The 14,080-nt window shown below is 32.0% G+C and overlaps 1 protein-coding gene across 1 annotated transcript in view; it reads left to right on the top strand.

Moving 5' to 3' along the window:
- LOC120623518 (multidrug resistance-associated protein 4-like) overlaps nt 1-14,080 on the top strand; it is a 46,473-nt gene that overhangs the window by 16,794 nt on the left and 15,599 nt on the right. Inside the window, exons 10-21 of the mRNA XM_039889569.1 lie at nt 772-908; nt 3,027-3,064; nt 3,827-5,174; nt 6,936-7,135; nt 8,305-8,436; nt 9,542-9,752; nt 10,071-10,296; nt 10,635-10,732; nt 11,175-11,372; nt 11,735-11,861; nt 12,205-12,348; nt 13,267-13,409. Coding sequence (XP_039745503.1) covers nt 772-908; nt 3,027-3,064; nt 3,827-5,174; nt 6,936-7,135; nt 8,305-8,436; nt 9,542-9,752; nt 10,071-10,296; nt 10,635-10,732; nt 11,175-11,372; nt 11,735-11,861; nt 12,205-12,348; nt 13,267-13,409 — 3,002 coding nt within the window. The remainder of the gene's footprint in view (nt 1-771; nt 909-3,026; nt 3,065-3,826; nt 5,175-6,935; nt 7,136-8,304; nt 8,437-9,541; nt 9,753-10,070; nt 10,297-10,634; nt 10,733-11,174; nt 11,373-11,734; nt 11,862-12,204; nt 12,349-13,266; nt 13,410-14,080) is intronic.

Genomic DNA, 14,080 nt, shown 5'->3' with positions numbered 1-14,080 from the left:
TCTATACAGCTTTGCAAAATTGTATAGAACTCTTACAAAGAAGCCAGGATCCTTCCTGGTCCCGCACTCATTGCTCTCCCTTAAGGTCTACGTCGGACCTCTCATGTGAGGTATTTTCACAAACATTTTCCAGTCTCTTTTCATAGCCATTTTATTCAGTTTATAAACGACGGATTTCAACTACTGAACATAGTATTATGTATCGATATGTCGGTAATAGTGTGTCTCAGAAAGCAGCGCCAGTCAAGGGCTGAGATCGAGGGAATAAATCTCTATGCGATCGAATTAAAAATGAGGAGTTCCGTAGATAGACAAAAGTTTCCGATTGCCAGCCATTACTGTATTGAAATTAAATAAATATTCGGTTCACGCGAAATTCTTTACCCTTTCGTGCAGGCCACACCATTTCATTAATTCGTAAACTAAGCTAGATATTGCGTTATCACAGTATTATCTACATCGGAATCTAAAAAAAAACACAAACAGTCAGGTCGGTTTATGACCTAATTTATGTGCCCTAAATTTTCATCAAGAAAATGCAAAGAAAAAACATTATTATTATGTGTTATTTAGATTCGAGGTGTAGATAATGCTGAGATTAAATTATATCTTGATTAGGTTAGGATATAGAGTTATTAATAGTGGGATGCTTTTTTGATAACTTTTGTATCAAGATACCATCTTGGTTAGATTTTTTTCGCTTACTATCATTATTCTTTACTTTAATACCATATATTTTCAAAATGAGTTATATATTGGTGTTTCCATTAGCGGCGGTGTTTCCTTGCCTTGTGAAGACACCTGTTACCAAAACTGCGCATAAGTATGGCGAAGTAGCTCCATCATATATGAGACGCGCAATACAAGATGTGTCTTGCCTTAAACATCAACTCCAGGACTTGAAAAAGGTATTAAATCCCGCAAAGTGTTTGAGTTAAAAACATTACACAAGGAACCTTTGACGCACGGTCAAATCAATAAAACCTAATTGTTAAAACTCATCTACACAAACAAGCTTTGTTTGGCTACCTATGTTCGGCTCAACTGTTAAACCGATCTGGATATAGGTTGGCACACACGTAGGTACTACCTAATGCTTGCATGGAGATGGAGATAGGAATATTTAACACCGATGGATTTTCGCACCTGATTCCATCAAATTTTCGGTAGGTACACAAAACGAGAGTCAGTAGTGTCGTTTATACCGGTAACTTCGTATCAAAAGGAAAAATTCAACGTCTCAATGAAACTGAAAGCCAAAAAATTCAAAATGCCACCCATTAACATGAGGCATAAGTGTTAAGTCTCTGGTTCTTGTAATTACACCGGCAACGGGCAATAAAAAACTTCAGAGCATCGTCGCAAGGTTGCCTGGCTATCGGTATTCTATAAGATTTATTTCGGAGAGTGTGCTCAAGAACTGTTTGATCTAGTTCCCCCCTCAATTTTTTACCATCGAACCGCGAGGCACCGTAAGGATCTGCATCCCTACGTGGTTGATATACCACGGACGCGTTTCATCGTCATTTCTGATTCGCACCGCTCGGATCTGGAATGCCCTTTCAACTTCCATTTTCCCCAGTACCTACAATATGAGTTCCTTCAAATCAAGAGTGAATAGGCATCTTCTAGGCAAGCGCGCTCCACTTTAGGCAGCATAATCACTTACCATCAGGTGGGATTGCAGTCAAGCGCTCGTCTAGAAAGAGAAAAAAAATCATGCCCTTCAGACCGGAACACAGCAATGCTGCTTAGCGGCAGAAGTAATTATGATGGTAGTACTTCCTCGACCGAGCTCTGTCACAAAATGCTCTATTGCTACTAAACCTCTTTGAAGACAAAGAGGCAGCTTAAAGGGCTTCAGCAAAACCTATTAAAATCAGTGCAATCGTTTAGACAATTCAAATTTGAGCCCTTGGGACGGGAAGTTGCAGTATTCTTTTATATATATCTAAATACATAAAATAATTTTAATATATTTATTTTATAATAATATTTTCTAAATAGGACTCAATTAAAAAAGAAGATTTGCGCCTTATTGAAGATAAAATTTCCAAAATTATTCAACAAGTTTCGGTAAGTAAGTAAGGCGTTCGATAATTGTACTGTTTGAAAACAAATTTTGTCGTCCGCAACTTATATGGCGTTGAATTTATTTATAATATTCTGATACAAGTTTAAAAAGTATGCCGATAGTATCAATGACACTTTATTGAGTAATAGATGACGCTTTGGGCCTTTTTATTTCCGTGTCATCGGGACTTTTAAACTATATAGATATCGTTTGAACTTTAGATGAGAATGCGCTTTTTTGAAAGGAATTACTCCATTCAAAAAAGCGCAAGCGCAATCCAGTTTCAATTACAGGCAGGTTTTTAGAAATGTTTTAAGGCAAGACGCCAAATGTAATAAATCAAAACAAACGGACTATATGGTACACCATATACAACGCCATTAAAAAACACAATTAAAAGTAAGTAAACGTACAACAGGCACGCTGAGCCTGTCACCATGGAGTCGGTTCTTAAACCATAAACATATTTTATTTTTATGAAGTGATGATGCAGTCTATGATAGTAGTGGGCTTAAGGAAGCGATATTGTATATCGCTGGAAGCGGATGATAGTTATATTGAATATCTTTTAAGTTCACCAGGGGACATTGCATACCTAAGTAAAATTTTGGCGGGTTTATTTTAAAATGAAGTAATACTATTTTTACTTCATGTTTAAAATTTTGTGTAGGGGTTTTAAAAATACATAATTATAAATAAAAATGGACTAGAAAGTTTTTTATGCAGTTAACAGTTAAAAGCTACAAATACAATAAGCATAAAGATAGACCATGCACGACAATCTCACGGGAAAACAGAAAACCACGCACAAATCTTGGCCGGAATCTAGAAATTAATGTAATAAAATATTGATAACCATCCTATAATCTATCCTCATTTTTAATACCAACTATTATAATATGAAACTATGAATATAACATTATAGATTACGATTATTTTGTTTCGATTGCAGAAGGTGGATCATAGTCCTACAACAAGCAAAGCTGTAAAGTGCGTTAAAAATAATCAAGAAATCATTGATGGAAAAAATAAAACTTGCGACGAAAATAAAAAAAATAACGATGCGGTTAACTTTGTTAGAAGAAAAGAGATAGATAAAATTAATTTAAAAAAATATGTGAAAAAATGTTCAAACAATCCACTTGGAGGAATCGACAAAAGAACTAACAAAGTGTTTAAAAAGTTGGAGCAATCTTTTGCCGTTAATCTTTGTCTGTGCAGTAATGCAGAGGCTCCAAACAAATTAGCTCAAGTTATTGAGCGCAGCAATAATTTAAAACCTTCATGGAAACAGAAAAAATCAAGAGATCTAATTACCAATGTCTCTAACGTTAAACAATCAAAACCAATTAGCACACTAGTTATTAAAGAAAAAAAAAATCAAGCTTGTAAACTATCAACAAAAACAGTATGCCAAAGCAATTGCATTTGTTTTCATAAAATCCCTTCTAACACTTCGATTGATAAGCTTTTGGAAACACTATCAAAATGGAATGGCAGTTTAAATAAAATAACTGAAGATATTAAATTATCTCATAGTGGAAAAGAAATTGAAAATATTAGTCAAAATAAATCATTAATAGACTCAGAGAGCTCGGAAAATAATAAAAAGGAGAATGATGAATCATTAAAATCTATAAATCATACTGCTACGATTTGCCATGCATCATGTAAAAATGTATTACCATCTTCAACTGAATCTGAATATATAGGTGCTATAAATTTAGATAAGAGTAATTACAATATTTGTAGGTGTCCAGAAAGTGATAAAACTGTACCCCATGATGGACTATTCCATTGCATAAAAGCTGATACATGTAAATGTAAAGGTTCCGTATTAAGTGGGCCAACTCAAGAATCTAAATTAAATAAATATGTCCCATCTAATATCAAGAACAAATCACAAGTATATTCAGGAGAAGTAGATAAAGCACAGTTTGAATGCATTGAAACCGAAACATATGTTTTAGATCACCAAAACAAAAATAGTAGAAATTGCCAAGGAGTAAGTGAAGATTTTATTCAAGATTTAGTCCGAAAATCACAATTGTTTCCAAATAGTTGTGATTATTTGGTAAAGTTTTTAGGTGTTACTCTTACAAATACAAGTTCACTCAATGAATCAAAGCAAAACCATGACGATAATATATTGAATACATTTTCTAAAGAACCAAATGATCAAAAAAGTATGAAAGAACTATCCTTTAAAGTAAATATGAAAGATAATAATAAAAGTTCAAAGTGTTATTATAGTTTAGAGAACTGTGTAGATAAAGATGTAAATTTAGAAAAAACTGAAAGTAACATAAATACAAGTAAATTACGTAATGAAAACGACGATGTCTGCGTTTGTTGTAAAAACAACGCATCTTTGGAAACTTCAAAAGATTTAGAGTTAAATGCTTTTAACCTATTAGAAGAACATATAAAAAAGAAATTAGGAGAGTGTTTGCAATCTTCCAGTAAATCTTCTTGTATAACATCTGAGGAAGAAAATGAATTGTTTAATACGATACTCATGAAAGTGAAAGAAGTCATTTCAGAGAGTACTAAAGGTTTGATTTGCAAACATTGTGAGGAAAGCACTAATCAAGGAAGTTGGTCAAGAGCGTATGGCATGTTACAAGAATATTTAAAAGTAAAAATTAAACGTGTTCAATGTTCATGTGTATCAAGTGAAGGACACGTAGAATCTATTCTACCATCCATTTTAAAAAAGGTTAGTGATTTAATAGAAAATGATTTTCAGAGGTTAAAAAAAAAGTGTAAGAATGCCATTGATGATAAAAAAAATACAGAGAAGATTGCCGAGGATAAAATATTTTGCAACGAAATGATGATCACGAAAGAAAATGGAAAAGAAAAAGATTCTTGTCTACATCTTGATAAATCATGCAAAGTGTTTGACAGCGTTTCAACTAATTTAAGTACAGCAGAGAAAGAAGTTTCCTGTGAATTTAAAATATATGGTATGGATTGTAACTGTAAACATAAGCCTGCAGAGTCATCTGATTTAGACAAAGATTTAATTGTTAATCAATATACTGAGTTAATATCAATAAACGACAATGCCATTAAAGATATTTTAAGCACAGCTGAAGTAAATAGTGCGATAATTAGTTCACGAGAAACAAAAATTTCACCTTTGATCGAGATTAATGCAGAAAAGTTAAGCTTTCGTAATAGTGATAACTTTAAACCAGAATTAAATACGAAAATTCCATATATTGGTTGTACATTGAGCACTCGATCATTAGTTCAAAATAACGTAGAGAAAATTGAAGATATTTGGAAATCACTTACTGATGAAGTATACGCTACCAAATGTTCCTATATTATGAATAAAGTGCATAAAAATGAAAATTCTGAAAGTAACATTAATATTATTTATAATAATAGTAAATCAGGTTTAAATAATTTGCACTCCGTAAATAACGATAGGAAAGACATTTGTGACATTGAAATTAGTACTTATGGTAGCGAAGAAGATATTGTGTTAAAATATTCAAGTGATAATTTTAATGATACAAAGCCTAACATTAGTACATTTGATGAGAGAAGTACTGGTACGAAAAGTACTCTTAATGTAAATTCGGCATGTATGCATGAATGTAAAATAAAACAGTTTATTAATCATAATTATTATGAAACAGATAAATTTAATAAAACATTTCTTTACGATTCTTTACATTTACCTACTACTACTCATAATTTTACTAAACCAAACGCAAATGAAAATTTGTCAGACAGTAATAACAGGTCCGAATTAGAACAGGATTGCGATTGTAAAATGGTGCCAATTTGTCACGTGAAAATGCTAGTAAACAATATAGAAAAAAAGTTGATTCAAACAAAGTGCACTTGTGATTCATTATCTTTCCAAGTTTTCCCGGTTCACGCTTAGATTATGATAGTTCAAATAAACTATTCTAAATTTAAAGTGCTCACAAGTGACAGTTGCCGATATCATGTTGTAAAATTTACTGTAATAGAGATATACAATTTAATAATAGTTTAGCTCACTTGCGCTAATTTAATGAGAACATATTAATAATATTTCTAAATATAAAGGAATGTAATATAATGCTACATAAAAACGTCTTTTGATTTACAAAAACAAACACACATACGTCACATCACTCTTTTATTTTAAATTAAAATCTGCAAATACAGTAAACGTAAGATGACTGGAGTAATATTCACACTTTGTGTGTAGTTTTAAATGATACTGATATTTATTGTTTTAATTTTTATATAATTTTTTGTATTCTTTATAGAAATTGTGCTATTGTTTATTCTGTGGTAATAGTAATAAATAAAATAATTCATGATTAATAAAAATACATTGTATCCTTAAAACTATCATTTCCCAGGATATGAATATATTATTATGAAAAAAACCTCCCAGCTTTATTTTTTTTATATAAATACGGTTGTGTTAGTTTTGGCAAAAAAAAAATATCAATATTGCCATCAGCGTAATACTACCATATTAAATATAACTAAACCAAGTACAGGCGACTTAGTTTCGATACCGTTATCAAGTAGATGGATATTTATATCGTAAATTGAGAAAATGATCGCCAGATGATACTTATCATTTCGACTCTATTTCTAAATAAATGCTAGCGTGTAAAATATGAATTTTGCGTTGATTAGCTCAAGTTAACGATTTTTTCTATCTATTCATTGCTTATGAGACATTATTGTGTATCAAATCAGATTGATTAAAATTGTTATCATACGCTTCGTTGATTAACAGGCAGTAATGTGTAAGATAAATAAATGAACGCACCTATATCACTGTACTGTTTTGTAATAATATTAAAATATAAATGTTAATTGATGATCTTCAATAAAGATGGAAGGAATTGGAAAGCAAAAAATTGACGATAGTGATAAAAATAATAAAAGAAGCAAGCCGAACGTTATATCAAAATTATTTATATGCTGGGTGTTTCCTGTGCTTTTTAAAGGAAACAGGAGAGATGTTGAAGAAGATGACCTTATTATTCCAAATAAACCGTATGACTCTGATAGACTTGGTGAGAAACTTCAAAGGTATGAATAATTTTTATTTTTGAAAAAATCTGCCTGATGTAAAATTAAATTTATTTTCCCTAATTCACTACATATGTTATCCTTATGACCTCTTGTTCAATAGTATTAGCTAAAACTAATTGAATGGTGGAAACTAAATAAGTAAAATAATTAAAAGAACCACTCGATTGAACAACTTCTGCGCCCTAACCTTAAAATATCAAAATCAATGTGACATAAAGCGACACTTTTGCTGTAAGTTGCCTAGGAGTTGTCTTGAATATTTAGCATTATATACAAAGTAATTAATAATAATAATCTTTTTTTATTTATTAATTGGTGCCTATAACCCATCTACACTATTTACATAACAGAATAATTAAAAAATAAACTAAAGCAAAAAAAAACCTATCTTTTCTGTGAGTAGAGAAGACATCTTGTTTAATACTTTAAAACATTCGGATAGTTCCCTGATGGCGCTTACCATATTAAAAATAATCAGATTTAACGCGAACCCAATGTTACAACCCAATTTTTATTAAACTGGGTTTTCACATAACTATGATTCAGAATTTTCAGAGCTATTCTCAGACAGCTCTAAATTTGAATTTTGCTTCTGAATTTTATACATTCACGTAATTGACACGAAATAACTTTTAAATCTAAAAAATTCAAATATTGCCAAAATAAAAGTACTAACACTAACCGAGCTAAAAGTTAGATTTATCTTATCTAGACGTCATAAAGATTGATACTAAGAGGGTTAAAGACAGATATATATCTGCTACCAACAGCGCCTCGCGTCGTTCTGAACATGATTTTGCATTTATGACTTATCACTCAGCAAAACACGTATCGTTTATCTAAACTAAAATGCCTTGCCTAGATGTCTTAAAATTATCACTTCATAAAATCAAATGATCATATTTCGTATCAAACTTTGTACGTCTACTGCTGTTCATAAGTACTTGAATTCTACATTGTTTTTCCACCACTGTGAAGTCGCGGGAGCCGCCGCGACTTATTTGATGCCATATAAAGTGTATATAATCTATGATCCACCTTGTGGGGGTCAACTAATGCTCAGTGTTCAAGTTCTAGGATTAAATTCCATCACCTTATAACCCCCACACCAATTGTTCTAACGTACCTAACATATAGACGTAAACCATTATGATGTAATTTTTTAGATACTGGTTAGATGAATACCAGAAAGCTATGCATAAGAATCGGAAGCCGTCGTTATGGAATGCACTAATAAAAGCTTATTGGTTGTCGTACATGCCAGGAGCAATTCTTCTTTTGATAAACGCTACGGCAAGGTAATAAAATAATACAATATATCGACGGTAATTACATACTATTGTGATGAATCACTTTAAAACGTTTAAAACTAAAAGTAAAGTACTAACTAACTACTAAAGCACAATCGTCATAAACATTACCTGTTAGTTGGATTATACATAAGCTGCAACTGCGACAATACCAAACATCAAAAAATGTCACCACGAGATCGAATTTTTAATGAAGTAACGGGAATACATATACCACAATAATAATTTGAAAATTGACGATATTTCGTCCCACTTACACGGCTCGTGGTTACGTCATCCCGATTTACCTCAAACTCCATGCTCCATATAATTGGATATGTCGAAAAATGTTGATAAACCATAATACAATAACGGTAATGAACGCTGCTTATGATTTATTTGACACTATTCGACGATTGGCGAATTTAGCCAATACCAATGTGGTAATTAAAAGTTTCACCATCGATACATATTTTGTTCAGGTCGAATTTCAGAGTCTCTAAAGAGTTTCAAGTTGAAAACGTAATTCCAGAGTTCATTTAACGAGGATGTGTACTTAAAAGCCTATCTTGGTTATCCCAACATGTGCAAATTACTTAAACTCTATTACTAAAAACAAAGGCAGTATGAAAAGAAAAACAAACCGTTAACGTTTTTAAAAAATATACTTTTATTATATTATAATTTTATTAAGTTATTCTTGTGATACATTTACGGAATTTAATACAAAATTTAGTAGAGTGTTATTTTTATTTCTTTGGGGATTGCCGTTTCCATTTATATTTTTAAATTCCAGTGGATGCTATTTTTAAGTGTATTGACATTTAATAATTAATGAAATAACCCCTAATGCAGCCAAAGATATATCGGAAACACTTTTCAGTAGGTATATACTTATGAATAAGTTATAAATTATTATTGTTATCTATACTACTATGTATGTACTATGTATTCTTTTCAAGTACGAATATATATAAAGGGTTAAGTTACTGCGAGATATTTGCGTTCTTTTGTACACAAAACATTGTTTAGAAGTAATTAAATCACTCCATATTATCGTAATATGATCTAATGAGATATTACTCGGTACCTAATACGATGTTTTTTTTGACAGAACTATACAACCATTACTGTTCTCCGAGCTATTGACATATTGGTCAGCTAATCCTGCTCATACGATAACCCGAAGAGAGGCTGGTTTTTATGCTATCGGCATGTTAGTACTAAATATTATTAGTGCCTTTTCTCATCACCATAATAGCTTGTTTGTTAACCGATTCAGTTTAAAAATGAAGATAGCTTGCTCTTCTCTAATATACAGAAAGGTATGTATGTGACTTTGGTTTCTGCTTTCATACATTAGATTTTTAGAATAGGTACTTAATATGAGTTTGTAAATTGTTTCCGAGTGAGTTGCTGCTGTGAAGTTTCATCTTTATCTACCTACATAGATCTTCGTTAGAATCTTGGACAGTAAAAATCGACTTCTTTGAAATGTACAAAAAATTATTGTTGTCGTAATTGGTAATGATCTGATGGAGACATAAACTAAAATCGCCTAAAAATCCGCATTTACATGAAAATCTTCCTCATGTTTTAGAAGTTGGCTTAAAAGATAATTAAAATTATTTAATATGTTTTAGGTACTCCGTATGAGCCAGTTATCTATTGGCGAAGTTGCAGCTGGAAAACTGGTGAATTTATTGTCAAACGATGTAGCTCGCTTTGACATGGCATTTATGTTTTTGCATTACTTGTGGCTAGTGCCGTTGCAGCTAACGTTTGTATTATACTTCCTGTATGACGCTGCAGGGTATGCCCCATTTGTTGGTCTCTTCTCTGTTATTATTTTAGTACTACCGATACAAGGTAAAACCAATGATTCTGAATTTGATTGTGATTATTTTTTAAAAATGTAATACACTTATTTGAATCGTATAAAAGGCTTTTCGCTAAATCAGTCATATTATAGTTTTAGATTCTGTATGATAGATTATAAGTAAAAGTTCCGCAGAAGCCTCACCTTAGCGCAAATAAAGCGTAATAGATGACAAACCATTTATTATGCTATTTCATACTTTATTTTGTTTAATGAGATTCTATGCAATATTTAAAAGATTAAAGAAAAATCGAGCTTACTCTTCTTTCACTCAGAAGTAAAACATTAACTTAACTGAGCTAAAATTATTACTATGATATGTTTTTAGCTGCTCTTACGAAACTCACGGCTGTAATAAGACGAGTAGTTGCGCAAAGAACCGACAAGCGAATCAAGTTGATGGGCGAAATTATCAATGGAATTCAGGTAAGATCTTTTCTTAGGCTAACGTTTCAACATAACAATATTGAATTCAATTTTAAATAACGCCTGCGGTGCTTTGTTTCGAGTGGTGGTTGTTACCCTAGATATATCATGAAGTTCAGCGATAAACCAGAGCAATAAAATTCTTTGTTTTTTTTTATAACCCACTGATCTTACTGGTGAATTACAAAAACAAAAATCTTGGTCATCTTCGTCACAAGGTTAATTTATATACAGAAGATAAGATAATTCGTTTCTGTGTTTAATGTATTGCAGGTAAAACTGATATATTTAATAAAAGAACGATGTTCAGGAAGACATATCACTTTAAGTAGGGCGCTGGGAATAGTAGAACTACGTATACTATACTTTCAACATCAATTTTTTATAGCACATTCAGTGAAAAAGTGACTTCGAAACTTCGTTAACGATATATTACTTACAGGTGATTAAAATGTACGCCTGGGAAAAATCTTTTGAGAAAGTTGTGAAGATTGTCAGAGCTTTCGAACTAGCGGCCCTAAGGAAATCTATATTTGTGCGCAGCGTGTTTTTGGGTTTCATGATGTACGCTGAGAGAAGCACTTTATTTATTACATCGTTGACTATTATTCTCTCAGGGACGTTGCTAAGAGCTGATCTGGTATGTTTATTGTTTACATTACGTAATTATATCGAGTAAGCGTTGATATAGACTAGAACTCTTTTGCAGAATTTCGAATAAATATGTGCGAAGGCAAGCATAAGACCTACCAAAGAATCGTTTAATTATGTAGCTTTAAGCTTAGGTCTACTGAAGAAACTTAAGTTTAGCTTAGCTGAGTGATCCTTTATATCAACTTTACCTACGTTCGTCCGACGAACTTCATCGCTTTAGACACCCACATATTCCTGATCAATAAAATTTTGAAAACGATGAGGAACCGTTTTGTGGCATAGAATCGTCAATAAGATTAGATACGAATCTGGGATGTGATATAATATAATTATTTAAATATTTTCCAGATTTACCCAGTCAAAGTATTTTTAGGAATCGTGCAGATAAATTTGACGTTTATTTTACCGCTAGCTATAGCCAGTTTATCTGAGTTAAATGTGTCTTTAGGACGTATACAGAAAGTACTTGTAATGGGTGAGTAGTATGAATATCTAATGTATGTAATGAGCTTCTTTAAGATTTGTTTTTTTTGATAAATAATGAAACTAACACGGTAAATAGTTCCTGAATATTGCAACGATTTTGTTACGGCCGTAGACGGTTATTGCTTTAATTTTTAAATTCTCATTTCAGTTTACCATTGAAGGTTTGTTTTTCCTTATAATAAAAACTTTTCGCTGTTTCCAATTCTCTTTATACGTTGCGCACTTTTACGCTGTTGACTTCCCGATGTATCTATTTTAGATATTCTTGCCACAAAATAAGTCCTACGAAAATAATAACTTAAAACAATTCAGCTTGAAATGTTTTTTTTTAGATGAAAGGGAAGATTTATCATTGATAAGTGCTAATGAACCTCTAATTCCTGTAACATTTAATGGCAAACCATCAACATTAGCAACAAACTCCATAGTGGTGAGGAAATATTCTACTACGGAAAAGCTTTCCAGATCTTCGATTGGTAATATCAAAATAATTTATGTTATCTATACTTATAATTGAACTTCTAGGCGATTCTGGTACGTGTAATATTTTGAAATCGTGGTAAGGTTTATTATTGTGGAACCCAAAATATTTTTTTATTTAATCTTTGTATTTCTGTCTCATTGATATCGCCTTCCAGAATGGCCTGGTATAAAAGTAATTCTCAGAACCCACCACCACACCAGAGAGGTCGAAGTGAAAAAAAATATTTATTAAAGTACAAACAAATAACAATCCTTTTAAACCTATTTACCTACTAACCTTATCGATAAGCATTTGTGCTTCACTATGTTTAACTACCTTGTGTGTATGTGCGATTGTTTATCTGTGTGTATTCCTTGGATAATCCTAATTAGTCTTCATGAGACTCAGGCACTGCAATTTATTATTATATATTACTGTTAGCTACGTTTATTTACCAGCGGTTGACCGCAAATCTCACATTCTCTCATACGCTTTCCCATACACACTTTTATCCGGTCACACTTTTGAGGGTTGTCTTGAATAACTACAAGAAGAATATTTTTTTTAAACTATCAAACTAACTAAACCCAATGAAGATGTTTATGCTAAAACTTCAAAAACTGATGTCCCTACTTGGACTTTGCAATTTTGATGTCCCTAAATTTTGAAAACAACGGATTGTAATACATTCTTTCATCCCAATAATTAACCCCTTAGGTAGGTTTCCAAAATAAAAATTAGTTCCCATATATAATCGTTTACTTGCCTAAGAAAGTCCAGTCAAAGTCGGTTCTGCCGTTATTAATTTAAAAGTTAAAAACGTTTTCCTATGGTCATCTGATAAAAGGCAGTTAACTCTAAATCACTTCATTATATTAGATTAAAATTAATAGTTGTATTTTATTTTTTTAAGTTGGTCCCCGTTCCCCAGTATTGAGCGAATATGTTGTGGAGCTGTCCGGTGCCTGCGCTTCTTGGACAAAATCAAATGAAGAAATGACTCTTAAAGATATCACAATGAACATACGGAACGGCAAATTGTGTGCTATTGTCGGGTCTGTTGGTTCTGGAAAAGTAAGTATGAGCAATATTTTGGCTTGGCAAGTATCTCAAATTAACTAATTTCGTTCGCGTTTGTTTCGGTTTGTTAAGAATACCGCACGAACCGATTGTTTCTTTTAATTCCTTTAATTAAATTGTATCAATACTAGTTTTATACTTAAATAACAAATTGTATCAATACAATTTGGTAATTAAGTATTAAACTTCTATCCTGGAGATGTGTACAGCCTAAAGGATATCCCAGGAAACAATCGGTTCCTGCGGAATCGAAAAAACAGATACCCTTTAGAAAGAAAAAGTATGTACTGCGCGGAATTCCATGATATACAATGAACCATAAGCTTCATTTGCTACTATCCAAGAATAATAGGTGTATGGTTATAATGAATACTTCCTTCAATGTTTATACTCCACACCGAACAAATTTTCCAAAACGTGCTCTTTACGTATGTTTCGTTACGACTGAGGATGCTCCGGTGTTGTTCACTATATATTATGATATTGCTATGAATGCTAGCCACACGCTAGAAAAATTAACGCGCAGGATGCGTTAATTTTACTATAAAAATCATTCACCATTTTTAAAAAATGGATTTTAGAACATGCTTACAAGCAGATCACTTAGGCAAATATCTTTTAAGCGTCAAAACGAGCAAACTTATGTGTGTTACATAAACACTAAA

This window comes from Pararge aegeria, chromosome 4 (assembly GCF_905163445.1).
Source record: "Pararge aegeria chromosome 4, ilParAegt1.1, whole genome shotgun sequence".
In the NCBI taxonomy this organism is placed as follows: domain Eukaryota; kingdom Metazoa; phylum Arthropoda; class Insecta; order Lepidoptera; family Nymphalidae; genus Pararge; species Pararge aegeria.
This window is presented reverse-complemented; position numbering and strand designations above follow the sequence as displayed.